Genomic DNA, 26,848 nt, shown 5'->3' on the forward strand with positions numbered 1-26,848 from the left:
TCGCGTCATTCATTGTTTAAAGTTCGTGTGGTGATGGTACCATATGTCATATTCTCAAAAACTCCCACAATTGTGATGAAAAAAGTTATATTGCAATGTCCTAGTGAAAACGTTTGTGCTAATGTGGTTTTTTTATGAATTATTTTTGTGTTAATGACCTTGTTTTGCAAAAACCTGCTCAAGACATATCAAGTAAGTACTTTCAAATGCGTACACTATGTCTTTGTAACTACGATGTCTAATTTGTTTTGGTCTTGGCATACAAATTATAAAGCAATTTATAACATTGTTAAATGATAACTGATTATTGAACTTGAGTTAAATTAGAACATGCTACGATTTCGAAATAATTCTTAGCCATTATGTTTTTTTTTATTTTTCTAATGCTTTAAACACTGTGTACAAAGCTGATAAGGCATATCAATTACATTATATTAAATGTAATTCATTTGTACATAAACGAAATATGACTCATTTATTTCTGTAAACAAAGAATTTATTCTAAACAAAGGCAATAATGTATAAAGAAATGGCGGCGTGTTTAAACAATTTGAATAATTACGTTTAAGTACTTAAATTTAGCTGGAAATCCATTATTGCTATATAATTGTTATTTTATTACTGGGAATTTTAAGTATTGGTGCTTCAAACTGTCTTTCTATTTTTAATATATTACAGCCTTACTTTGTTACATTTGACCAACATCATTGACACAAGGAACTAAGGATGGGAGCATTTTACAATAGTATTTTACTAAGAAAGCAATTATTAATGAAGCTCCGAAGATAAAAAATGACAATCTTCCTATTAAACTAAAACAAAAACAACTCCAGTTGTGTTGGATTCCAATCCATAGGAGTAGGCAGAGTATGGACTTCCAGTTATGGTCCCAATATACCTCTTGCATATCCCACATTTATACATATATTGACGCCACCACCGAATAACCCCGTAATAGGAAAAATTAAATTTTTCAGGAGAAACAAAAAACCGTATTTCTTTAATAACTTCATCAATAATTATTGTACAAGAATCTTTTAGATACCAAAACAAAGCTAATTTTTATAGCTTCATCGTATTTAATTTTCATCCATGTATTCCGGGCGTATTCTGTGCTATGAAGGAAAAATGAGAATACCGGAAATTAAAAAAAAACTGTTTCAATAATGACTTTATATCCGTAATTAACATTAAGAAAAATAGAAAAAAAATCACAACATGTTGTAGGACCTATAGATGCCGAATTCGACGGTAAAGCAAAAACCCGGTAAGAGTGCATTACTGGATTATTAGATGGGGGCGTCAATATGTTATTATAATAATTAGGCATTGGTTTGCAATAAAGGATATTGATAGGATGACTTCAGTTATTTAAGAACAGTTTTGCCAATCTTGAAAGATTGATAATACTCCTGCAAAGGGGAACTTTTGTCCAGATAATATTGTGTGATAAATACTACAGATTATCATAAATGTGGAATCCCTAAATTATTTTTAGGAATGACTCCATTCTATTTGGCACAATACCAATAATCTTTGGTACCTATTGTGGTGTGCTACAATTTGGTCACTTTTGATTTCATTATATATGGTTTACTTTGGCAGGGGCATTACCGCACCCTCAGATAAGTTTTTAAAATATTTGATGCAACTACAGTCTTTTTATATGAAAACTATCTGTCGCCCGCGACTCCTTCCGCGCGCAGTTAAAAAAAACTTAATAGTGGTATGAAAAATAGATGTTGGCCGATTCTCAGATCTTTTCAATGTGCTCATAAAATTTCATGAGAATCGGTCAAGCTGTTTTGGAGGAGTACGGGAACGAACATTGTGACACGAGAATTTTATATATATGAACTCTCCATTTGAATGAAGACATTAAACATGTTAATTTGTTAGTGTTACATATTTCTTTCATATACAATTGAACCTGAATAAGTGAGAATCTTTGTTTGGTCTCAAAGTATGATGTTCATAAGAGAGAAAAACATAATGGTCCCTTGGACTCTCGCTCATCCAGCTTCAACTGTAGTTTTACAAAATGTTCATTACTTTTTTTGTTAAACAACCTTCAAGCTTTGCTGAATAATTAGCATAAATAAATGAGAAATACAAAACTAATTAACCTTCTTACCTTAAAAATGTTTTCCGTTTTAATGATTTTTCAAATACAATGATTTCAGATGTTTTTAATTGCATTGTGTAAGCTAAACTAAATGTGAACTAGGATCCTTTGTTGCAAAGAGGTTACTTAATGCATGTTGGAATACATTTTAATGTCCTCTAGATATTTACAGTCATAAAATTAAATTCCCCCCCTCACTTAGGATTGATAGTCCTCACATAAAATCCTTGTAGGACTACACAACAAAGATAACAGTGGTAGATCCCGCAACAACAATATTTGTTGGGTGCACGAATTGGCCTCGATCAGTGAAATACTATGACCACACAGAAGACAGGCGTCAAGTGGAAGTAATTCCATGTACAGTTTGATGTGTGTGTATATGGTATAAAAAAAAACTTGTGACATTTTTTTGACGCTGACAAGGCTTTAGTGAAGTGTAATAATTTATTTTGACTTATGACCACCCGGTCAGATATCCATGTTAGTGTATAAGTGTATACAAATTTTCGATTTTATTGTAATGTGAGTGCAGGGTCACACAACAGGCTTGGGCGAGATTTTTGCGACGCCCTACTTTTTTCTGTGTCGGGGGAAATCCTCCAAAGATAGGGTATCTTAGGGGGCACTGCAGGCTCCCCTTTATATTCGATTTTGGCGCCTAGCCTGGCCCTACCCTAACAACGCTACTGTGTGAGCGTTAAATTACATTTCATCCAAATGGGTAGGAAATAAACATTGTCGGCTGTGTCCTCGAATGGGTTCATTCGTATTTTTACAGCCGTGTCAGTAACCTGAGTGGATTACCTGGAGAACGCGGTTGGCGGGCAATGACCTCTAGAACAGATAGATATATGAAATGTATTATTAGGGTTCAGTAATGAACACTGGTACTGAACATATTGTTTTCTTTATTTAATCAAAAAAAATGAAAGGGAAACATTACTTTAATACATAAAATGTCATTGCAGTGGAAATCTACTGTCACATTTAACAGATAAAAAAAAAACATTATTTCCTTCATTTACTTAAACATTTAAAACCGGAATATTATTATTATAAATATTTTGTACGGAACCTGAATTATAAAATGTAAAAACTCTTGACTCGTGGCCTTGTTTCATTTTGCGTAGTAACATATTAAAAAAGATATATGATGAATGAATAATTTTTTGTCGTTCGCAAACTCGTTAACAAATAAAACGTTTTTTTTCCCCTCTTATTACTACTTTTAGTTGTTGCCTGCCTGACTTCGTTTGCATTAAAAAAACTGAGTAGTCTATGCATTACTTTAGTCTGTGTTTCAAATTGCGTTGATTTGTTTACTTGTACTGGAATTACGTGGTTTCACATTTCGTATCTATCACGAGTTTTCAATTACATTATTATTAACTAGCTTTTACCCGCGACTCCGTCCGCGCGGAATAAAAAAAAAAGAAAAGAAAACGGGGTAAAAATTATCCTATGTCCTATTCCTGTATCTTTTAACATATATAATATAGTAACTAACGCTTAATTAAGTAATATATAAGAGAAGGCGCTGCCTCCCGAAACACAGTTTTAACTAGTTCGGGAGACAGAGCCCCACTAATTTTGTGAAAAATGGCTTATAGTTAAATAAAGAAATTTATTATTTTATTATTATTCTTGGTTCTAAGCTACCTGCCCACCAATTTTCAGTCAAATCGATTCAGCCGTTTTTGAGTTATAAGTGGTGTAACTAACACAACTTTCTTTTATATATATAGACTAGCTTTTTCCCGCGACTCCGTCCGCGCGGAATAAAAAAAAAAGAAAACGGGGTAAAACTTATCCTATGGCCGTTTCCTGGTTCTAAGCTACCTGTCCACCAATTTTCAGTCAAATCGATTCATCCGTTCTTGAGTTATAAATGGTGTAACTAACACAACTTTCTTTTATATATATAGATAGACTAGCTTTTACCCGCAACTCCGTCCGCGCGGAATAAAAAAATGCACACAAGATAAAAAAGTTCCTATGTCCGTCTCCTAGTTCTAAGCTACCTACCCATAAATTTTCAGCTAAATCAGTTCGACCGATCTTGAGTTATAAATAGTGTAACTAACACAACTTTCTTTTATATATATAGATAAAGATATTTTATATAACCATCATTATTAAAAACATTTCAAATGGAACAATGAATTGCTAAAATGGCCGCCATGTATGGATTTACACAAGTTGAGCGTTTATCTTGAATACGCTGTATTTAGATTTTATGTATTATACCTCAATTAGCGTATATATTCCAAAATGTTTTACTGATCTATTGGTAAACATGTATTATATAAATAGACTGGATTAATTTGCACGTGTGTGTGTCTATGTGATACTAAAATATGTAAACAAAGGACTTAAGTATATGTCAATAATGCGAAAGTTTAGATGGATGGATGTTTGTTATAACACATAGGTTACTAATAAAGTTTTTTTTTTAATTCCGTGCGGACAAAATCGCGGGCGACAACTAGTAAATAAATAATTCAACAAATGACAAAACAGTAAGCTACAGTCCGATATGGGTCTATTGTTATTTAGTTTAACTAATGCCCACCGGGTCAAATAAGTCTGTTGGTTTGTAACTTTGCTCATAAAGTCTAGGAGATAGGTATTTAAATGTTTTTATATATATAAAGCATCTTTATAATCTGTAATCTTGACGTGACGTTCAAGTAAACATCGTGGCCTTAGTTTTCTATGATTTATTCTGCTATTGACACAATTTAAGTATTAATTAATGTTTCTAATTGCTGTTAATTGAATCGATAGTCGGAATGGAATTAAAATTAACTAGTGTATTTTTTATTGTAACTAGATTTTTAAGGTTTGCAAAGACTTTTTTAGAAGACTAATCTTACTTTTATGTTATCGATGCGAAAGTTTAGATGGATGTTTATTAGAAGATATCTCCGGAACGGTTCAACAGATCTTGATGAAATTTGTCACAGATGTAGAACATAGTCTTGAAGAACATATAGGCTACTTATAGAATTATTCTTAATCCCGCGCGGACGGAATCGCGGGCGAAAGCTCGTCATAAATAAAACTTAAAAAACAAATGTTGATGTAGGAATTTCAATAGATGGCGTTATTTTTAATGTGACATTTTTTTCGAGACTAAAGTAATAGTTTTTTTTTTATATTATAAATGTTGTATTGAAAATGTTTATACATGTTTGTGTTTAGGGAATGGAAATTTACTGAATGTCTTAAAAGATTCCGTGGCAAGCAATATCAGTGACCTAAATTAAAAGCACTTGTCCTACGTCCAAGGTTCCAAAGACTCAACACTTTGATGCCCTTGTATTTGAAAAAGTATACTAATAATGCTACATTTATGAAACTTCTAGCTGTCGGCGAGACGGCTGTCGTTAGAAATACTAAAAAAAAAAAAAACCTTGTAGTCTATGTTGTTCAGATAGTAATGTTTAATCTATGTGTGTTCCAAATGTCATTCAGATCCGTTAAACGGTACTGGAGTGTGGTAACATATATCCATATCGACGCTGGAAAGCGTAAACGCTGTTACCCCGAAAGTATGAACTTTACAGGAGAGCCAAAAAATGATAACTCGTGAGCTGATACGTCTACAAGCATGCGGTATTTAGCAATGTTGTGTAGTTTGTGCTAACCTATAATAAAATCATTATCCTTTGATAATGGTTGAAATTGTTAACGTGTGAAAAACATATTCGCGATTTCAAGGTTTACAGCGTTTATGCTTTCCAGCGTCGATATATACAGACATATAAATTTGAGCATTTATAATGTTACAATCTGTCACCCGCGAACCCGTCAGCGCGAAATTTTAATAAAAACTAGTAATAAATATAGCCTATGTCACTCGGGTATAGTGTAGTTACCCAACATTGATATTTTTTAAATAGGTTCAGTTGTTTCGGAGCCTATTCACTCCAAACAAACTAACAATAAATTCTTTTCTCTTTATAACATTATTATAGACTAGCTATCAAAATTAAACTGAATAAAAAAATCAAGTAGTAACCTAAGTGTTCTTCCTTACTATTTACATCTTTTCTGGATTTTCACACCGGGCCAGTTTAGTTTGTCGCATTATATTCAAATGTAAACAAGCGCCATAAGAAAATGCGTTCGCATCGCAATTAGTGTTGATTGGTTGATCAAGCCAATTGCCTCGTTGTGGGCCGGACGTGACGTCATAGGGTCAGTAAAGTGTCACCGACTGACCTCGTTATAGTGTCCATGTTGTTTGAAAAGTCCGGGATGAATACTTCACGGTTATAGAATCATACTGTCCTTTTCCAATACGTGTCTCCACATGTACTCTTCAGCCGTCATTTTCACTCCCTTCTTACAACATATCTTACTAATATTATAAATGCGAATGTTTAGATGGATGGATGGATGTTTGAAGGTATCTCCGGTACGACTCAATCGATCTTCATGAAATTTGGCACAAATGTAGAACGTAATCTGAAAGAACACATAGGCTATAGAACACATAGTCCTAGGGTGGCGGATACGGGAGGGATCCGTCACCTAAAGCTGGAGGTAGGCCTCCCCCATAGTGGGAGCTGCTTTGGCAGCTGACGCAGGCGAGGTCGCAGACCAAAGCGCAAGCGTGCCTGTGGCCTCGCCACTATGCGTAGTAGGAATAGAGGGATTTAGTGGGTATGCATATGTACCACATAATTTTTAAGTGATACATAATTTGATGACAGTATTTTCCTACTGTCCTACAGTTAGTACTACGATTAAATTTGTTATCTAAATTAGTTTGTAACACGCAAAAGGAAACGATGTAGTGTAAAGATAAAACGTCCCAGTTCTTTTGGTTGGTTGAATTGAACAGTCACGCCACTTTCGCAGATTATCGTGGTTTTTTTTAAGTTTTTAAACTGGAAATACAAAGTTAAACACTTGAACGATCTATAACTTGTTTTATTTCTTAAACTGACAGTTACCCAAGAAGTGGTCAGTGCGGAATTAAAAAAAAAATACTAATATTAATATAATGCGAATGTTTAGATCAGTTTTTCTCAAAGTGGGCGATAACGCCCCCTTGGGGGCGTTTGGAACCTAGAGCGGGGCGTTAAGGGGCCAAAAAAAGGGGACGTTGAAATTAATTAAAGTAATGAAATTGTGGTTTTTAAGTTTTAGGGGTTAATAAAAAATGGGAGGGGGCGATGAAAAATAATTGATTTTCAAAGGGGGCGGTAAAAGAAATAAGTTTGATAATCCCTGGTTTAGATGGATGGATGGATGTTTGTTTGAAGGTATCTTCAGAACGGCTCAACGTATTTTGATGTAATTTTTAACAGATGTAGAACATAGTCTGGAAGAACACATAGGCTACTTATAAAGTTTTTTTTTTATTCTGCGCGGACAGAGTCGCGTGGAAAAGCTAGATTAGTAATAAATATGTCATCCGGGTTAGTGTAGAATCCGAAAAGGGAGAGGATTTTTCAAATCGGTTAATAGTTACGTAGCTTATTCAATGCAAATAAACAATCAAACATCTTTGTCTAAGTCCTAAATCTGATAAAAGTTATCGGAATCCATTTGTATAAAATAATTTTTAATGTTTTCGTAACTAAATTCTATTCAACATTCTACCATTGGAAATTAACCAGTTAAAACTAATCGTGGAAAATTAAGGAACCCTAGATGTTTGTGTAGTTACGAGAACTAAATGTTTCCTGGATACGGGCGGCATAACACTTGACATTGTACTGTAAATAAATGAGTCTTACGTCCAGTTGTTTTTACCAATCTCTTATCTAACTTATAGATGGAATTGTTTTTAATTTAAAAAAAATATCTCAGTTTATAACAGAATAATAATGTATTTTTAATAATTATACAATACTAGCTGTTACCCGCGACCCCGTCCGAGAGTAATTAAAAAAAATATAATTAATAGCCTATGTATTCTTCAAGATTATATTCTACATCCGTGCCAAATTTCATCAAGATCTGTTGAGCCTTTCCCCAGATACGAGTACCTTCAAACAAACATCCATCCATCCATCCATCTAAACATTCGCATTTACTATATTATATTGTAAGATTTTACTTTATTTTATATTAGCTTTTACCCGCGACTCCGTCCGCGCGGAATAAAAAAAATGCACACAAGATAAAAAAGTTCCTATGTCCGTCTCCTAGTTCTAAGTTTCCTCCCCATCAATTTTCAGCTAAATCAGTTCGACCGATCTTGAATTATAAATAGTGTAACTAACACCACTTTCTTTTATATATATAGATGTACACGTAATGAAAGACTTCGATAACGTCTTAATAAATCTTCCACTCTAGTCTGTAACAACCTTAGAACAGTGTAGAATTGAATACCCTTGGTTCTTTCCATGGAAATTTTCCAATGGCTCTCGGCTTTCATAGTAGACGCTTAGTTAACAGTAGAACACCACTGCAGTGAAGTATTGATATAAATTACTATCCCTTTCATTTACTTTGATATGACAGAGAGAACGATATGTAGTACAAGAGCCAGCTCTAAAATTCCACTGTTAAGCTAACACGGAAGTGTACCTATAAGCGCCAAACATAATTATTTACACACTTTTTATAGTATTACTTTAGTTATCTTGGGACAAAGGTATACAAACTGGAATAGAGTTATTTTTTTATATGAAAAGGTGGCAAACGAACAAACGGTCAACTGATTTCGCCGAAATAGCGAGACTACCGTTGCCCATAGACGTCCAGAAATGCAGATGCGTAAGCAACGCATCTGCATTTCTGGACGTCTATGGGACCTGGACCTTTATTATTCGGTATATAAAATCTTATAGAAGACAGCTATTATGCTATTTCATTTCTACAGTTTGTGAAGATTGTTTAATCTTATATTGTTGATTGTTAAATATATATAGTCAGAAAGTTGTGTTAGTTACACCATTTATAACTCAAGAACGGCTGAATCGATTTGACTGAAAAATGGTGGGCAGGTAGCTTAGAACCAGGAAACGGACATAGGATAATTTTACCCCGTTTTCTATTTTTTATTCCGCGCGGACGGAGTCCCGGGTAAAAGCTAGTTAAGTAATAATAAAATGTTATCGAGCGACGGTGGATCAAAGGTTAACCACTTGACTTGCAATCTGCAGGTCCTAGGTTCGAATACCGCCATTTACGTAACATCTACACTATTTGTCGCCCGCGAATTACTCCGCGTGTAATTAAAAAAAAAACTGAGTAGTCTATGCTCAATTCCAGACTGTAATCTATGTCTGTTATAAATTTCATCCAGATCCGTTGAGCCGTTATGGAGATACCTTCTAACAAATTTTCATGCATTCATCTGAACTTTTGTATTTATAATATTAGTAAGATATACTAGTTGTCGTCCGCGTCTGTGCGCAATTAAAAAAAAACTTAGTAGCCCGTGTTATTCTATACTATGTTTCCAGACTACTTCTGCGAGATCCATATATCTAAACCTTCTCATATTACTAACTAGCTTTTTCCCGCGACTCCGTCCGCGCGGAATAAAAAAAAATAGAAAACGGGGTAAAAATTATCCGATGTCCTATTCCTGGTTCTAAGCTACCTGCCCACCAATTTTCAGTCAAATCGATTCAGCCGTTCTTGAGTTATAAATGGTGTAACTAACACAACTTTCTTTTATATATATAGATTATAAATGCTAATGTTTGGATGGATGTTTGTTTGAAGTTATCTCCGGAACGTCTCAACAGATCTTGATGAAATTTGTCACAGATGTAGAACATAGTCTGGAAGAACACATAGGCTACTTAATATTTTTTTTTAATTCCGCGCCGACGGAGTCACGGGCGACAGCTAGTCTATATATATAAAAGAAAGTCATGTTAGTTACACTATTTATAACTCAAGATCGGTCGAACTGATTTAGCTGAAAATTGATGGGGAGGTAGCTTAGAACTAGGAGACGGAGATAGGAATTTTTTTATCATGTGTGCATTTTTTTTCCGCGCGGACGAAGTCGCGGGTAAAATCTAGTTTATAATATTAGTAAGAAGTAAGATTACTAACTGATGTAACTCTTTGTTCCAGGTACGCCAAAGCCAGCCAAATTAGAAGACTGATTTTTGCATACTAAAAAATTATGTAGCGATTTTTTTACGACGCTATTACCTTTTTTTAATAGAATATACATTCCAGAATATGTTTATACGTTGACGTAAGCGAGCTATGCGCCATATTGGATCCGGCATTTTATAGCGTTTGTAAACAAAATGGCGGCAACGGCACCGATTTCGGAGGGAAAGGAGACAATTGATGAGGCAGAAGAAAAACTATTGGATAAGAATAGAGCTGTTATAGTGGCCAATGAAGATGGACAGACTACAATAAAGTCATCTAAAAAAGGTCAGTTCTGATAAAGTATAAATGATTTCGGATATCTTGGCGGCTCTTAGCTTCGCGCGAGTGCACGCAGAACACAATTTTAGGTAGGTAGGGCTTAGCGACATGCACGACATTAGCAGCGCGCAGTTAACTGAACCACCAAGATAATTTGCAAAGAACTGTCGAAGACGTTGATTTCATACCCATTACGGAGTCTCATTTTTTTTACAATGGACAGTCGAAAACTTGACAACTGAAGCTAAATGATAACTCTTATAGTAACAATATTCTCTGTACTATATTAACTAAGTGGGCAGTGAATATAATTCTTGAACTGTACAATCTACAATAACAAAGTGTCACCAAAATTAGTAATTTTTATTTGGAAATTAAAATCAATTGTTTGAAAATTATATTAATTCGTTTGTTCCTAACACTATAAAATCGTATAAAATAAAAAAAACTACATATTTGTTTTAACCCTAAAAAAACTCGTAAAATTATACTAATTTTTAAAAGTAAAAAAACGCATCATTCAGTATTATGAAAGAATTTTAAATTGGCAACTTTATAGACTACATTTAACAATAATCAATTCATGTGGGTAGTTGCTATTCATCTCTGGTATATCTGATGCGGGTAGATGTAAAATAATTTATAATAAGTCAGTATCGACCCGTACTTTGCTTGTGTTATCATGAAGTCGAAATATAGGAAGATAAAATGTGGTAAGTCGTTTCTTGTTTAAATTTTCATTGTGGTTATTTCATTATATTTAAGATTAGCTATCGCCCGCGACTCCGTCTGCGAGGAATTTAAAATAAACTCTATTAGTAGCCTATGTGTTCTTCCAGACCGTTCCAGAGATACATTCAAACATACATCCATCTTAATATTCGCATTTGTAAGTAAGATTATGTTATTCCTTATCACCGGAATGTCTCAACAAAACTTTATTTATTTGCTAAGTTTTTATTGTTGACTGCTAGTTAAATTTATATAGTTAAAATAGATTATACATCGAAAGGACAACATCCAGTCATAGTCGAATATTAAGATGGGTCTATACAATAAAACCAATAATTACGTAATCGCGTAATTGTAAGATGTGCTAGTAATTATTTTAGATTGGTTCATATTGACCACTTACGACACAACAGTCGTACTACGTTGTTCTATATTTGTTGACTAGGTGACGCCCGCGACTCTGTCCGCGCGGAATTAAAAAAACTAAATAAGTTGCCTATGTGTTCTTAAAGACCGTGTTTTAAATCTGTGCCAAATTTCATCAAGATCCGTGTAGCCGTTCTGTTGATACCTTCAAACAGCCATCCATCCATATAAACATTCACATCTTTATATATATAAAAGAAAGTCGTGTTAGTTACACTATTTATAACTCAAGAACGGCTGAATCGATTTGACTGAAAATTGGTGGGCAGGTAATTTAGAACCAGGAAACGGACATAGGATAATTTTTACCCCGTTTTCTATTTTTTTTATTCCGCGCGGACGAAGTCGCGGGTAAAAGCTAGTTTATAATGTTAGTAAGATAAACAATACTCTAGTACATTGTAGTAAATAAACGTGCATAGAATAACCCGGTGGGCATAAAAAATTACAATACCAACTCATCGCCCTCCTATATAATAAAGACAGATCCTCCTACAATAAATACAAGATCCTAGTTGTACTTTATAGTCAGACAAGAATGTGTCCCGTTGAGAGAGATTGTTGCGGTTTGTTGTCAGAAAAAAATGTAAAACTTACTTGGTTATAGAAAATGGTATAAAAAAAATGACATGACACCTACAGTAAATGACAGAAAAGGACCTTGTGATTTTTTTGACTTTGATAGGAGGGCGCTACTGAGCTTTTATAATTTAGTTTTGAATTATGCCCACCGGGTCAGATATCCTTGTTGGTCTATAGCCTTGTCTGGTCATTTTCGATGCCTATGTTTTACATATTGAGTGTTTTATATGTCATGAGTTTGTCAGTGTTTCCTTCTAATGTTAGTATAGTGTTCGACATTTTATGACTAGTTATTAGTTTTAAGACTTCTTAGACCGGTTTTCGTTATTAATGGATGATGTAAATGTCTGAATTTAATGAGTTTGTGTGTTTGTATTTTAGCCAATTGTTGTCTAAATGGCTTAGTGATTTTTTTTAAATAAAAACTCCCATTGGCCAGATTTATTCTATGGTGTCCATCGGTCCAATGGGAACGAACGTATGCCGATTGATCCACCGGGAAGCACTCTATACTTTAACGCAATTTCTATATATTATGTGAAATAAAAAGTTAGACGAATAAATTACGTTGAACAGAAAAGAAATTCACTATTATCCAGTATATCTGGATTTAAGCCAAGATAACTCCAGTGTTATTTATAAAGCGTTTGTCTGGAAAGAGGTCAGTGGAGGCGCCATTCAGTTCACGCCGCCGTCAATTCAATGACGTAATCTGACGTTATGGAAGCTTTGACAGTGAAATATTAGTATATAGTTCGATAAAATTATCTGACCCGGTGAGAATAAGTTAAACTAAATTATGATAGGTCTTTAGCCCCCTGAGTATGTTACAAAATCCTTGTCATAAGGTTTTACATGTTTTCTGACAAACCTTCTCACTCTCGCTGGGCCAGATAAATTTGACGTATTAGTAGTCTAACCTGTATACGTGAGAGTTCAAGTCTGTGATGTTTGACTCTCTTATATTTACTCTCGAAGTAGTCCGACGGGACCGGACAATGTCTCTCGCTTATAACCGCATCGAATGTAATGACCTTGTTACCTCCTGTCGCATAAATGCCTTAATTTATTTTGAATTGTGAGATGCCATTCGAATCATAATCTTCACCAGATTAATTTAACAACAGACCTCTTTAACTAAATATTCTTTTTTTACTATTTAAATTGTTTAATACTCTTTCAGTAAAACTGCCAGAGGATGAGAGTCCAGCGGTGGGCGCGGGTCGCTTTACCATTGGACCAGCACCAGAAAGGGACTGGGAGATGGTCCCACCCGACGGCAAGTGGGGCTGGTTCGTTCTCGTAGGTAAACCGCATCAATATTTTTGGCCTACAGTGTACATAAGACGAAAGCGAAAGCAAAGACAAAGCGAAGCGATACACTGTCATACATTTTTACTTCTAGCGAACTATTTATATCGAATATCGGTAATCGAATATTACTTCTCGGGTTAACGTTATCATCGTTCTTCGCTTCAGTTTGCTTTCGCGGCTGTGTCCTATAGACGTGAAACTATGTACACTGTTGGACAGACATAATGGTCACTTATTTTAAAAATTTTATATGCTAATCTATTGCGTTTATTTTACAATTGTCTTTTTCACAAGTTTGCCGTTTTCACAAATACATACCCAATTTGTATTTTTTTTTTATAAAAATTATATTTATCATAATATGTATGTCTTAATTTATATTCTACAGACCTTTGTACATTTTGTACATTTGTAGAATGTTATCTTTTTTTTTTTTTTCAAAAAAGGAAAATAAAAATGTCCCTCTAACTCTCTAACCCAAGTTTCTCGCCCGTGGAGGTTGTCTGTTGAGAACGGACAATGATTCTCGCTTATAGAGGTTTGTCTTACGATAATGTTTAATAATTTATGTGGGTTTGTATGTATGATTTTGACCTCACGAAGCTTAAATGACAACCAATTTTATAGATTTGTGTGTATGTAGTTCATTCTTCTCCTGAGTGTTTTTTTTTCTTTTTTAGTATTTTTTATATTCTGACAAGAATGATTTCATATTTCAGGTGCGACATTAGTGAATATATTAATACCAGGCACTATAAAATCATTTGGTGTACTACTGGTTGAATTCAGAGATGTCTTCCAAGCCAGCGAATCAGCTTCGTCGGGGATTGTCGCGCTATGCTACTTCCTCTACAGCAGTTTAGGTATATCACCGATTTTTTTTTTATAAATTTAGTCAAGGATACATCCAGTTTTAACCTGTTTCGTTATACCTAGAAATTAAAATTGTAGATACTTTCCAATTAAAATTACTTTTAGCTTGTGTACTTAAGGAAATCGATCCAACGGAAAACATTTTCAACTTTAGTTAGCTGGATTGATTGAGTTTTTTAAATTAATTACTGTTATAACTATTTATAAAGACATAGATAGGACTTGGAATATTCCGTTGTTGTAAACGATATTGTTTTTATGGCGTTTTCGGGGATCACCTTTTTTCAGTTCATCATCATCAGCTCACTATACGTCCTCACTGAGGAGCTCGGAGTCTACCCTAAGTTAGAGATGACTAGATCATAGTCAACCACAGTCAAGTGCGGGTTGACTTCACAAATATCATTGAATTTCTTCTCAGATATGTGCAGCATCACGATGTTTTCCTTCACCGTAAGAATGTATATATGTAAATCGAAAAACACATTGGTATATGACGGGATTCGAACCTATGATCTGCAGATTGCAAGTCGAGTGCTTAACCCCTGAGCCATCGATACTCTTTTTCAGTTACCATGAATAATATGTTTTAAACGTTTTCATCAACGTTCCAGGTCCAATATCATCTATTCTGTCTGTAAAATGGTCTTATCGGACTGTTACACTTATCGGTGGATGTTTCGCAGCATTTGGCATGATTTTTAGCAGTTTGGCATTTTCTATCGGATATTTATATTTTAGGTAAGTAAGAAAACAAGTTTTTACACGACTGATATAGGAGGGTAATGTTTTTCGCGTTTATGTTTGTTTGTTTTTATGTTAATTTATTTGTAACATCCTGTATAGTGAATTACTGAACCGATTTTGATGTGTGAGATGTCATTCGATTTGTATTCTTTCCCTAAGTGTCATAGAGTACAGTTGTTCTTTTTTTTTGTTTTTTAATTAACAAAGAGTGTTTTTAAATTTTTAATTGTTACATTAATACTTAGTACTTATTTGAAGATATATTTTTTTTATAAAAAATAGTAGAAATTTGTTGTAAAAAAAATCCACTCCAGATGTTAAAAATAAAGCCTATAACTATCTAGCGTGAATCAGCTACCTTCTAATTAAAGTCCCGTCTAAATCTGTCCAACAGTACCGTAAGATTACTAGAACGAACGCAGATTTGTAGACACACATACAAAGAGATAGACAAAAATTAAAAAAAAAGATTTTTTTTTTTTAATTTTTGGAACGAAGTTTCTTATCGCGCGTTGTGAAAGGGGGCTAGACGGAAAAAATTCTTACGAAAAGTTGTCACGACACTTTTTGCTATATCACCATGGCAACGACGTGACAATATATAACGAAAATTCATAGAAATAAAATGTACTTCTTGTGAAGACTTAAGTTTTTTATTCATAGAATAAACATTGGTTCCTTCACTAATTAATAGAAAGGAACTTCGTTCCATCCGGGTGTCCCAACACACCTCTCAAGTTTTTATTTTTTTGTTTTTTTCTTGACAAATATTTATTTTTAATATTAAAGTTTCGGTGCAATGGTGGGTGCGGGCGCTGGGCTCGCGTTTCCTCCAACTGTGTATATCGTGACGTCATATTTCGTTCGCCTGCGCGGCCTCGCTAATGGAATATGTATGTCTGGATCCGCATTCGGTAGTATCATACTACCTCCTTTGTTACGATATCTGCTGGAAACTTATGGATATAAGTGAGTACCTAATAATTTTATCTGTCAACTGTGACTCTGTTAATCTATATATATAGTCAGAAAGTGGTGTTAGTTACACTATTTATAACTCAAGAACGGCTGAATCGATTTGACTGAAAATTGGTGGGCAGGTAGCTTAGAACTAGGAGACGGACATAGGATAATTTTTACCCCGTTTTCTATTTTTTATTCCACGCGGACCGAGTCGCGGGTAAAAGCTAGTGCGAAATAAAAAAAAATAATTATCTATGTATTCTTCCAGATTATGTTTTATTTATGTGCCAAATTTCATTAAGATTAATTGAGTCGTTTTGGAGATACCTTCTAACAAACATCCATCCAAACATTCGTATTTATAATATTAGTAAGATGTCTTGTTCCACGTTACATTTGCTACGTATATAAAATGCAGTCGAAACTGGATATGTCAAATAATATTCTCACAAATAGAAGTTTCTCACAAATAGCAATTTCTCATAAATAGAAGTTTCTCACAAATAGAATTTTCTCACAAATAGAAGTTTCTCGCTTATCAAAGTTTGTTAGTAATAGAAAAAAATACAAAATACATATTTAACGACTGATTAGTAATGTCGTTATAACCGGTTTTTTTTTTTTTTTAATTTCAGAGGAGCTGTGTTAATATTAGGCGGTGTTATGTTAAATGTTTGGGCAGCAGCGTTATTATTTCAACCAGTTGAAGAACATATGGTGAGAAAGTATAAAGAGCCAGAAGAAGAAGATGAAGTACCACAGGTTAGTTAAAATTTGATTTTTTTTTAATATTACAAGGTGGCAAACGAGTAAGCTACACGAATTCGCCGAAATGGCGAAGTGACTGCTGTCCTACTCAATTGCAGTTGCGTTGCCTACCCTCAATCTACGAAGGAGGAGACGCACAAAAAAAGAATATTCAACTTTCTAATGCATCTCCTCCTCCGTTCAATCCACCTCCCCTTCCCATCCTTTCCTTATAAGAAAAGGATGGGAAGGGAAAAAGGACTAAAATTATAGGATTATATTTTTGAAGGTCATTTTGTCAATTTTTTTATTTAAAGTGATATTGTGATCTTTTTTAGTATAAAAAATCTGTTTTTTTTGCAATATCTAAGTTAAAAAATACAAATAATGCTTTTAATAGTTTATTTTTCAATTGAAAAAAAGTCTTAAAAAATCTTATTTAAAAAAATAATAAAATTTTGAAAATTCGATTTTTTTTAAATGAAATTTATTTTGTGTTCGTTAATTTTATAGTCAGGCCATATCATATTTTAGGTATTTCCTAGTTTTTTTTTGACGAATTCAATTTGTCTATGATGTCAATTGCTTTGGATCGGATCGGAATGCAGTCGAATCTGGATAAGTGAGAAACCTTTATGAGCGAGAGTTATTTACCCTCGATAAGCGAGAAATTCGGGTTAGAGAGAAACCTCTATAGGCGAGAACTTTACCTGTACCTTCGACACTCGTTTAACCAGGTTCGACTATATAAACGATATTCAAGGGTTATTTTTGTCGCAGTTTTACTATATTAAAGTTTTGTTTGTTTGTTGATAAATGGGATATTAATCTGGGTTATAAAAAAGAGACTGGTTATAACGACATATCGCTTATAGCGACTTAAACCGTAGGTAAAATGACCTGTAGTGTGTTTCAGTCTATTGGCTCTATAAAAAAAACATTGAGTTGGTCAGCTTGATTTTGTGGATTCAATCATCATAATGGGGACAAATGAAATGAAACCTGTGATTTTTTTTACTGTAATGGCGAATGAATTTTATTTGTCCTTTGTATGTTATTATAACCGGTTTTTTTTAATGTGTCGGAAATTATTTATTAAAAAAAATGGATAAGCTTTCCATTGATATATAGGAATTTATCCGGGAAAAACTTATTTTACGTTTTTCATTTATATGTCAAAGTACCGTCCGATACGTGTTTACGGTTATTTGTCAAGTGTTTTTTTTTTTGAAAATGAAACCTGTCACACAAAGTAAGCCACTCATTTTATCTGTACTTTTTTATTTATGTTCGTGTCTTTGGTATTGTTTTTTTTATTCTGTGCTCCTTTTTTTTCTTTTCACTTTCCATCGCATGTATATTTTATTTGCTTGAAAGTAGATATATAAATTATAGATGTCTAATTGAGAGCACAAATATGAGGTGAAACAAAACCTCTGAATTCCTTTTGTTGGGGAAAATTTCCTCAGTGTTGCCATTTATGATATGAAATGACGTTTCAAAAATCGTCTCGCGATTAAACGTTAAACTCGTATGAAACATTACATCTATAGTTCATATATCTATTGCAGTATTTCACTGTTTTATTTAATTTCATCTTATTTTATTTTCATATAAATTGCAACTTTAATATGAATATTACAGTTAAAAAAAAACTTTAAATTTCAAATGAAATGTCGAAAGTCATCTTTGTTTTGCATGTAGTGTTGTTGATAAAAATAGCATGTCAATTAACTTCACTAACATTAGCACTGTTTTACAAATAACCGTTATTTATAACAGTTATTAACGCACGCCTATCAAATAATCACTTTCCTTAGAACACTTACACAAAATGTTTCATTTTCAAAGAAAGAAAAAACTTGAATAACGCGTTTTTTGTTTTTAAATAGCCTTTAACGAAAGTGATTATATTTAGGCAGTAATATATACGACTATAGATGTATAATCTATAACGGAGCACGAAAACGAGGCAAAAAGGCCTTTTTTTTGGGATAAATTACTTCAGTGTTGTCACTTTCAACATAAAATGACATTTGGAAACACAACTCTTGATTAGATGTCAAACTTGTATGAAATACTCCATCTATGGATTATATATTTATGTATAGACATAACTTAGTAAAATTTAACGTTGTTTAAATAAAAAGTATTATAATATTAAAAAAATAATGAATACTAAAAATAACATTTAAGTAGGAACGTTTAAATCAGGGTTCCCAAAGGGGTCGATATCGAACTTAAAGCATTGCTTATTCTCACTCCGTCTTCTATTGATCTCAGTCAGAATTATAAATAATAATAATAGTAATTGATCTTAAAAGTAGATAATTTGGCCATGGGGGGTGTGTTGTAACGGTTTATTTTGGAGAAGGGGGTCACTTGTCCAAAATAGTTTAGTGATCCCTGGTTTAAATGTTGTGTAGTTTTTTTTAATAGTACAGATAGTTTGGTTTTGTATTATTATTATTTTTCCCTGTTAGTTTATTCTAGTCAGTTGTAATATTTATGTTGTCTATAGACTGACAATGATATCTATGGTGGGCATAAGTCAAATTAAATTATTATAGCACACTAACGCCCTCCTGTCAATGTCAAAAAAATGTCATATGTACTGGAATGACATCTACAGTACGAATAGAATATCGTATGTTTTTTTTAAATGTCATTATCTATGTCCATGTAGGTTTTTAATATTATTTGACAGGAGTAACCGCGATAGCAGCACCTCTTACCGATTCAGTTAACATTATATGACTATATCGACGGAAGAAAGCGATTTTGTCTTATCTCAAAATATCTAGTTTTACACCAGAGCCAAAAAACTATTTCAAAGAATCATAATTTCTAAATTAATAAAGATAGGAAGTTGATTTTGGAACATATTTCTATCAATCCAAACGTTACCGTTAATTGGAATGTCCTAAAATGATTACGTAGTTGATTTTTTACTAGTTACAACAATTGATGATAACTTATTTGGGCCAATTTTCGAGATACATTTCCATTTTCTGCCGTCGGCTTATGCTTATATACTAATTCCCTTTTTTACTAAATTGTCTATTACTTTTTTTTATTTGTTTGTATGCATGCAATATCTTCTAAATTCTTCCCACAAACTAAATAATTATATGTTCTCGTAGTTTAATATTGAAGTAGTAATTTCCTTTACAGGATATACTGTTCGAAGAAGACGAACCTATAGAGGTTTACAAAATGGCGACACACGCGATAAACGAAAATAATGGAATACCAGAGGAAAAACTATTAAAAGATACATCAGAGAATAATCTATCACAAGAATATGTACATAACAGTCAAAATTGTATGAACTCTACACAAAATTTGAGACATAACCTATCTAAACGTAAATTATCTTACACAAGACCTATTTCAAAAGCAAATTACAGTTCAGCATCGATTGCACAAGATGGATTTGAGAAAAGATTAGGTTCACAAGAGACTTTCGGTAGAAGATTAAGTACTGTAGGTCCTAAAAGAAATATGTCTACATCTAGTTTTGCTTACGTATCTACACATTTTCATGGTTCAACTTTATCAGCATTTGAAAAACCTAATGAATTCGCATCGCAATTTTCATTGAAATCAATAACTGAAAGTGTTGCTGATGTCGCTTATTGTTGTTTCTGTTGTAAAAGGAAAGTTAAAAGTGAACCTAATAAATTTTTTGACGTCACATTATTAACAGATCCTACTTATTTAGTAATTTTAATCTCCAGCAGTACTGTTGCTATATCTTGTACTAATTTCATTATTTTGCTACCTTCGTATGCACAAAATATAGGTTTTGATAAATCTAGAGGTGCATTACTCCTCAGTACAGTATCAGCTCTTGACCTAGTCGGACGTATCGGTGGTTCTGCGTTATGCGATTTGAATTTGATACCTAAATCGTTTTATTTCGTTGGCGGTTTATTTTTTTCTGGTGTAACATTAGCTACGATACCATTTTTACATAGTTATACCACTATTAGTATATTTTGCGCTTTATTTGGTCTATCTTCAGGTATAAATAATAGTGTAACTGCTTTAGTTATGGCGGAAATTTTGGGTGTGGATCGTTTGATGTCAACTTATGGTATCAGTTTGTTTGTGAATGGTATTTTACAATTAGTTGGACCACCTATTTGTGGTTTGTGGTTCGAATATGATAAGAATTTCGTGAATATGTTTGTGACATTCGGTTTTATTTTTATAGCTGGTTCGTCTCTATGGCTTTTTATGCCGTTAATTAATAGACATAAAAAGAGAAAGGCAGAAGCTGAGAAATTGACAACTCAAAAGGTTTAGGCATTTTGTACTTTATTTGTATTAAATTAAAATTTTGAAGACCAAAATTTTTCATTGCAAATTATTAGGTTATTAAAGATTTATTTGAGTTATTTTGTAAATTAGTTAATCAGACTTGATATATTTGCTTAAATATATACATTCGAACCTGAATAAGCGAGAAACCTCTAAAAGCGAGAAATTCTATTTAGAGAGAAACCACTGTAAGCGAGAACAATATTACAATACATCAGACTCTCGCTTATCTAGGATCGACTGTACATAATGCTTTATTAATATATAATATATTTTGTTACGTAATAAAGTCTATAATTTACAATTTACGTATTATCGATTTACACATTTCTTATAATGAACATTTGATTTTTTTTAACCTTTAAAATTTTTTAATTAAAATACAATCGAACCCTTAATAAGCGAGATTCCAAAGGATTAGGATATTTTTCTCGCATATAATAATTTTTATTTCTTATTTTAAAACACTTACTAAGTATGTTAGTAACAATATAACTGTATAATAAATACAATTATTCACCGCCATGTGGAGCTTTAGACAGTACCTTCTTATCTACAATCTAGCCTGCAGGCATATTGAGGATGTTGTTCCTTCGTTATAGAGCAGTGTCTCCCAAAGTGGGAGGAGGCGATAAGGGGCCCAAAAAATGGTGGGCATTGAAATTAATTAAAGTAATGAAATTGTGGTTTTTAAGTTTTAGGGCTGAATATAAATTAGTGGCGCTCTGAAATATAATTGATTTTCAAAGGGGGCGGTGAAAGAAATAAGTTTGACAATCACTGTTATAGAGGTTACTTTCTAATTACAATCTCTCGCTTATGGAGGTCGTCCGTCAAGATTGAACAATGAATCTCGCTTGTAGAGTGTTTTACACTCATTCTGTTCTCGCTTATTTAAATTTGACTGTAATTTAAAGAGAAAAAAAAATAGTTTTTTTTCCATCGTTCTCAAAATAACTTCTAGTTCTGTATTCTTAATGTCGAATATGCAATGTATTTTGTACGTGCCAAGATTTTTTAGGTTATTTTTTTTATAGATATACGAATTATATGAAGTTTTACTTTTTTATATTTAGTTCTTTAATTAATTTAGTTTATTTTGATAATTATACTCGATTTATACTTTTTTATTATAATTTCTTGACGGTAACGAATTTGTATTTTTTTACTATTTTTTTTACGTAATATAGTTTTGTTATAAATGTATTGTTTTTTTAGAGGCTTCTTAAGGTTATTATTAATTAATTTTTTACATTTTCTTACAAAATGGTTGGTAGATTTCTTGCGTCTAAGTATCTTCGTGTCAGATGTCATTCGGTTATTATACCTTGGAGTGAATAAAAATAATAAAAAAAAAAACTTAATGAGTAGTCTATGTGTTCTTCCAGACTATGTTCTACATCTGTGACAAATTTCATCAAGATCTGTTGAGACGTTCTGGAGATATCTTCAAACAAACATACATCTAAACATTACGAGAAATATTAAACACAGAAACTGTGAGAACTGATAAATGTGAATATTTGAAATGTTTAAGTAAAATATGGAAATGCATTTAGCTATTTTCAATTAAAAAAAAATGATTGTTTTAAGGTTGAATTTCTACCAATGGACGGCCAATAATACTTTTTTCTATTAAGGCATTTAATTTGAATTTTTAGTTTTGTTATTGTTGTTTAATTTTTTTTTATATATTTCGAATGACATTTAATAGAAAGTTTATAAAAAAAAATTGTCCACTTTAGTAGTATATTTGATTATAAAAAAGTTAATCGTTCTCTATGACGCACATTTTTAAATGTTTGTTCAAATTATGAACATGCTTTGAATGTTTGAATTTGTTAATTCTGCACAAATTACGATGTTGACTAGTTCAAATATATTCTATCCATAATGTATAGGAAATTAATTTTATAATGTATTAATAAAATGTATTTTTGTCTTGATTTTTATTGTTTAATTTTATACAACTCCTTAATTTCCTGAAAATAAAATATGAACAATTTATGTTAGATTTAAATGTTGTTTATGAAAACTAACAGTTACAATAATAACGATTAACCCGTTATTGTAGTAACTGTTACCGTTAAACAAAATTATACGTATAAACAATATATTATATATATTAACGTTTAATGTGTTATAACAATTAACGTTATAATAACCGTTATCAAAAATAACTGGTTAATTTATTTCTCCAGCTTGAACCGTTCGCGGAAGAAGATCCCATTGATTTGGAAGCAAGTCATCCGCGGCTCGTGTTGACGTCAGAAGACAACACACCAACAGACAAATATCCAAACAATTCACCACCAATCTTCAAACATAAATCTAACCTCGCATTAGATGATAGATCACCAAATAAACTAGATTTTGCTAGATCAGCGAGCGCCGCCCAAGTTATGAGATTATCGGATGACAGAGCAAGAAAAATATCAACTTCTTCTAGACATGGATTATCACAAATATCGAGTAAAATATCAAATTACCTTCCAAGCAATCCATCTTTATTAGAATCAGTACCAGAAGGTAAATCAAGTCGTACCAATTCACATGATACTTTTGGAAGGAAATTAACTGTACCAAAAACACCGAAACGTAGCCCTTCAACATCAAGTTTTCAATATATGTCGACACCTTTCCATGGTTCAACACTCTCAGCGTTTGAGAAACCGAGTGAATTTGCTTCCCAGTTCAGTCTGAAGTCCGTAACAGATAGTTTAGCTCCGATAACGTACTGTTGCGGTTGTAGAAAGAAAAGTGATGACAATATTAAAAAGGAACCCAGTAAATATTTCGATGTACAACTATTGAAAGATCCGATATATCTTGTTATTTTGATATCTAATTGCACTTGCGCTATTTCGTATACAAATTTTATAATCCTTGTACCATCTTACGCGGTCGAATGTGGCTTTGATAAATCATTAGGCGCGTATTTATTGTCAATTATATCAGCGTTAGATTTGGTCGGCAGAATCGGAGGTTCCGCTATATCTGATGTTGTGTCAACGCCTAAACGTTATTTTTTTATAACCGGTTTATTAATATCGGGTATCAGTTTAGCGATGATACCGTTGATGAAGAGTTATTTAGCTATAAGCGTTTTTTGTTCGATATTCGGTATCGCTTCCGGTATAAATGTGGGTGTTACAGCACTAGTTATGACAGAAATGCTTGGTACAGAACGTTTGATGTCATCTTATGGTATTAGTTTGTTTGTGAATGGCATTTTGCAACTTATTGGGCCTCCTGTATGTGGTGTATGGTTTGAATACACTCATTCATACAAATCTTTATTCGTTACTTTGGGCCTGATTCTCTGTAGCGGTGCGGCACTTTGGGGCTTTGTGCCATTTATTCATAGTAGAAGGAAAAAAGCGGGAAGAATGCAACAGAATTTAGAAGAAAAAGCCTAAAGTAAGTATTGGTGAATCTGAAATCGTCAATTTTGCGTCTTGTAATCTCGAAATCATCACTGAAATGTAATAAAATGCCTTTTAAATGTAAAAATATCAATTTCCTAGAAGAAAATGATAGGGTCCATTGAAATGTAAGGTTTAATTTTTTTATTTTAACTACAGACAAATTATTTAGATTTATTTTGATCACATTTAATGTATTTGATAATGATAGCTTTAATTTTATTAAAAGTAGTCGGTGTTTATATTAGCTGCTTATAGCATTTTAAATTAAAAATAACTGGTTATTTAAAACAGCTATTTAACATGCTACTTTTTGCGCATCATTAATTAACATTTACTTTGACATTGCACTAATAACTTTTAACGAATTTATTATTTCTAGTTCTTTTTTATTATTTAAATTATGTTAGTTTTTCAATTATCACTTACCAGTTACCCGATTTTTTTTTAGTTAATTAATCATAGTTACCGTTTTCTCCGTATTAATCCAATAAGTTAATTTATTTAATACCTTTAACTGGTAGAAGAATCTTGCACAATTATTATCCATATAGATTTATAAACTATGGATGGAGTGTTTTATACAAGTTTGATGTCTAATCATGCGTCGATTTTGTTCTGAAATTTACCCCAACAAAAAGTTTCCGGGGATTCTTCGCCTCACATTTATGATCCATATAAGGTATTTGTAGGTTATTTAACTATGATTAATTAGTTATATTTTTAATGGCGAATAACTTAATTTGTAATAATTATTTCGTAAGGCTTTTATTTTATATGCGAGACAAATCTGTGTATCTATAAATGTAAGAATGTATTTTCAATTAAAATTATAATTAAAAATGTATTTTCTAATCAAAGATATAAATGAAAATATATTTATTTTGTAATCTTTATTTCCTCCATCCTAAAAAAATTAAAAGTAAAAATAGTATTTACTACTATTTTTAATTTTAAAAAACCCCCACTGACCGTGCCTCTAGACACTCTCGTCAAAATCAGTTCAGTTGTTTGAATATAGGAAGGCATTTTTAAAATCAACATAAGGATTTTTGTCCATGCCAAATTATTATTATCAGTGAATAAAACGAAATATTGCTGTTTAAAATTTATATTAAAAAATAATATACACTTAATAATATAATAAAATGCATATCAATTTCCATAAAAGCTTGCCGTGGGTAGGGATTGCAATCCGGAAAAACGGATCCGGTAATCCGGCGGATCCGGCATCATTTAATGGTTACCGGATCCGGTACCAATATACCGGATCCGAAAACCGGATCCGGTGCTAGCAGTTTGTGGGAAAATAATATAGCTGTTGCATGAGTAGGTACTTTAAATGCGTTGTGCGTATATATTTGCAGCTCTATTAGAAGTCGTTTAGCTGATGACACAATTAACAATATTTGTTTTCTACGATCTTATTTTCAAAATCAATATTGATTTTCTTTTAATACTTATATTTTTTTACAATTATTACTTAAAATAATTATGTATCGTAAGTTGATTAAACTAAAGAGTTCTAAACTCATTATTGTGATAATTTTTGTCATTCATTCGTTCGACAGATTCATCAAATCATGATGGTATCTGTTATAATCATAAATACCTATAAGACTTGTTTGTTAGCATTCTCAAATACTTTAATAATGATTTTGATCTCATTTCAGTTAATTACGTAAGGTTAATTGTATCTATTAGATATTATAGTTACTTGATAATTAATATTGTTACTTATAAATTTATCTATCTGTGAAAGTGAAATCTAGAAAGACTAAGCTACTCGTTACGTCGTAAAATTATTACTAGTTACCTACACTACTAAATTTTAATTGTTTTCTTGTTGTCTATTTGTCTTAACATTGGTTAAGAAATAAAGTCGATTTTATATATTTGTGATTTATTTTTAATAAACTACCTACATATAAGTGCAGTGACACTTGATTAACTTATTATTTTGTACTAAAAAGCGAAAATCATCTTGATTTAATCAATCCGGTCGGATCCGGCCGGATTGATGGGAATCCGGTCGTATCCGGCCGGACTGAAAATGACGCCGGATTGCAATCCCTAGCCGTGGGACGTTTTTTTTATTTGAATCTGAAATATAAAAAAAATCATATTAGACATTTTTTTCACTAGTTGCTCAGTTATACATAATTGTTTATAAAAATATCAGTTGTATTAATGGAAACAAGGTTTAAGTAAAATCAAC

General features: G+C 32.5%; 1 protein-coding gene across 3 annotated transcripts; it reads left to right on the forward strand.

The window, feature by feature from the left end:
• On the forward strand, positions 1 to 24,786 carry LOC123722744 (monocarboxylate transporter 13). Of its 3 annotated transcripts, none has more exons than XM_045685314.1 (8): positions 1 to 192; positions 10,187 to 10,501; positions 13,419 to 13,541; positions 14,269 to 14,412; positions 15,037 to 15,163; positions 15,959 to 16,138; positions 16,768 to 16,894; positions 23,407 to 24,786. In XM_045685314.1, exons 2-8 carry the CDS (start codon positions 10,369 to 10,371, stop codon positions 24,622 to 24,624), a joined length of 2,052 nt encoding a protein of 683 aa, XP_045541270.1. In that variant the 5' UTR covers positions 1 to 192; positions 10,187 to 10,368; the 3' UTR covers positions 24,625 to 24,786. The 3 variants fall into 3 exon arrangements, with proteins under 3 accessions (XP_045541270.1, XP_045541271.1, XP_045541272.1); XM_045685315.1 differs by having other exon boundaries at positions 10,295 to 10,501; XM_045685316.1 differs by lacking the exon at positions 23,407 to 24,786 and adding an exon at positions 20,054 to 21,364.
• Positions 24,787 to 26,848: the final 2,062 nt, after the last annotated feature.

This window comes from Papilio machaon, chromosome 29 (genome assembly GCF_912999745.1).
Source record: "Papilio machaon chromosome 29, ilPapMach1.1, whole genome shotgun sequence".
Classification (NCBI taxonomy): domain Eukaryota; kingdom Metazoa; phylum Arthropoda; class Insecta; order Lepidoptera; family Papilionidae; genus Papilio; species Papilio machaon.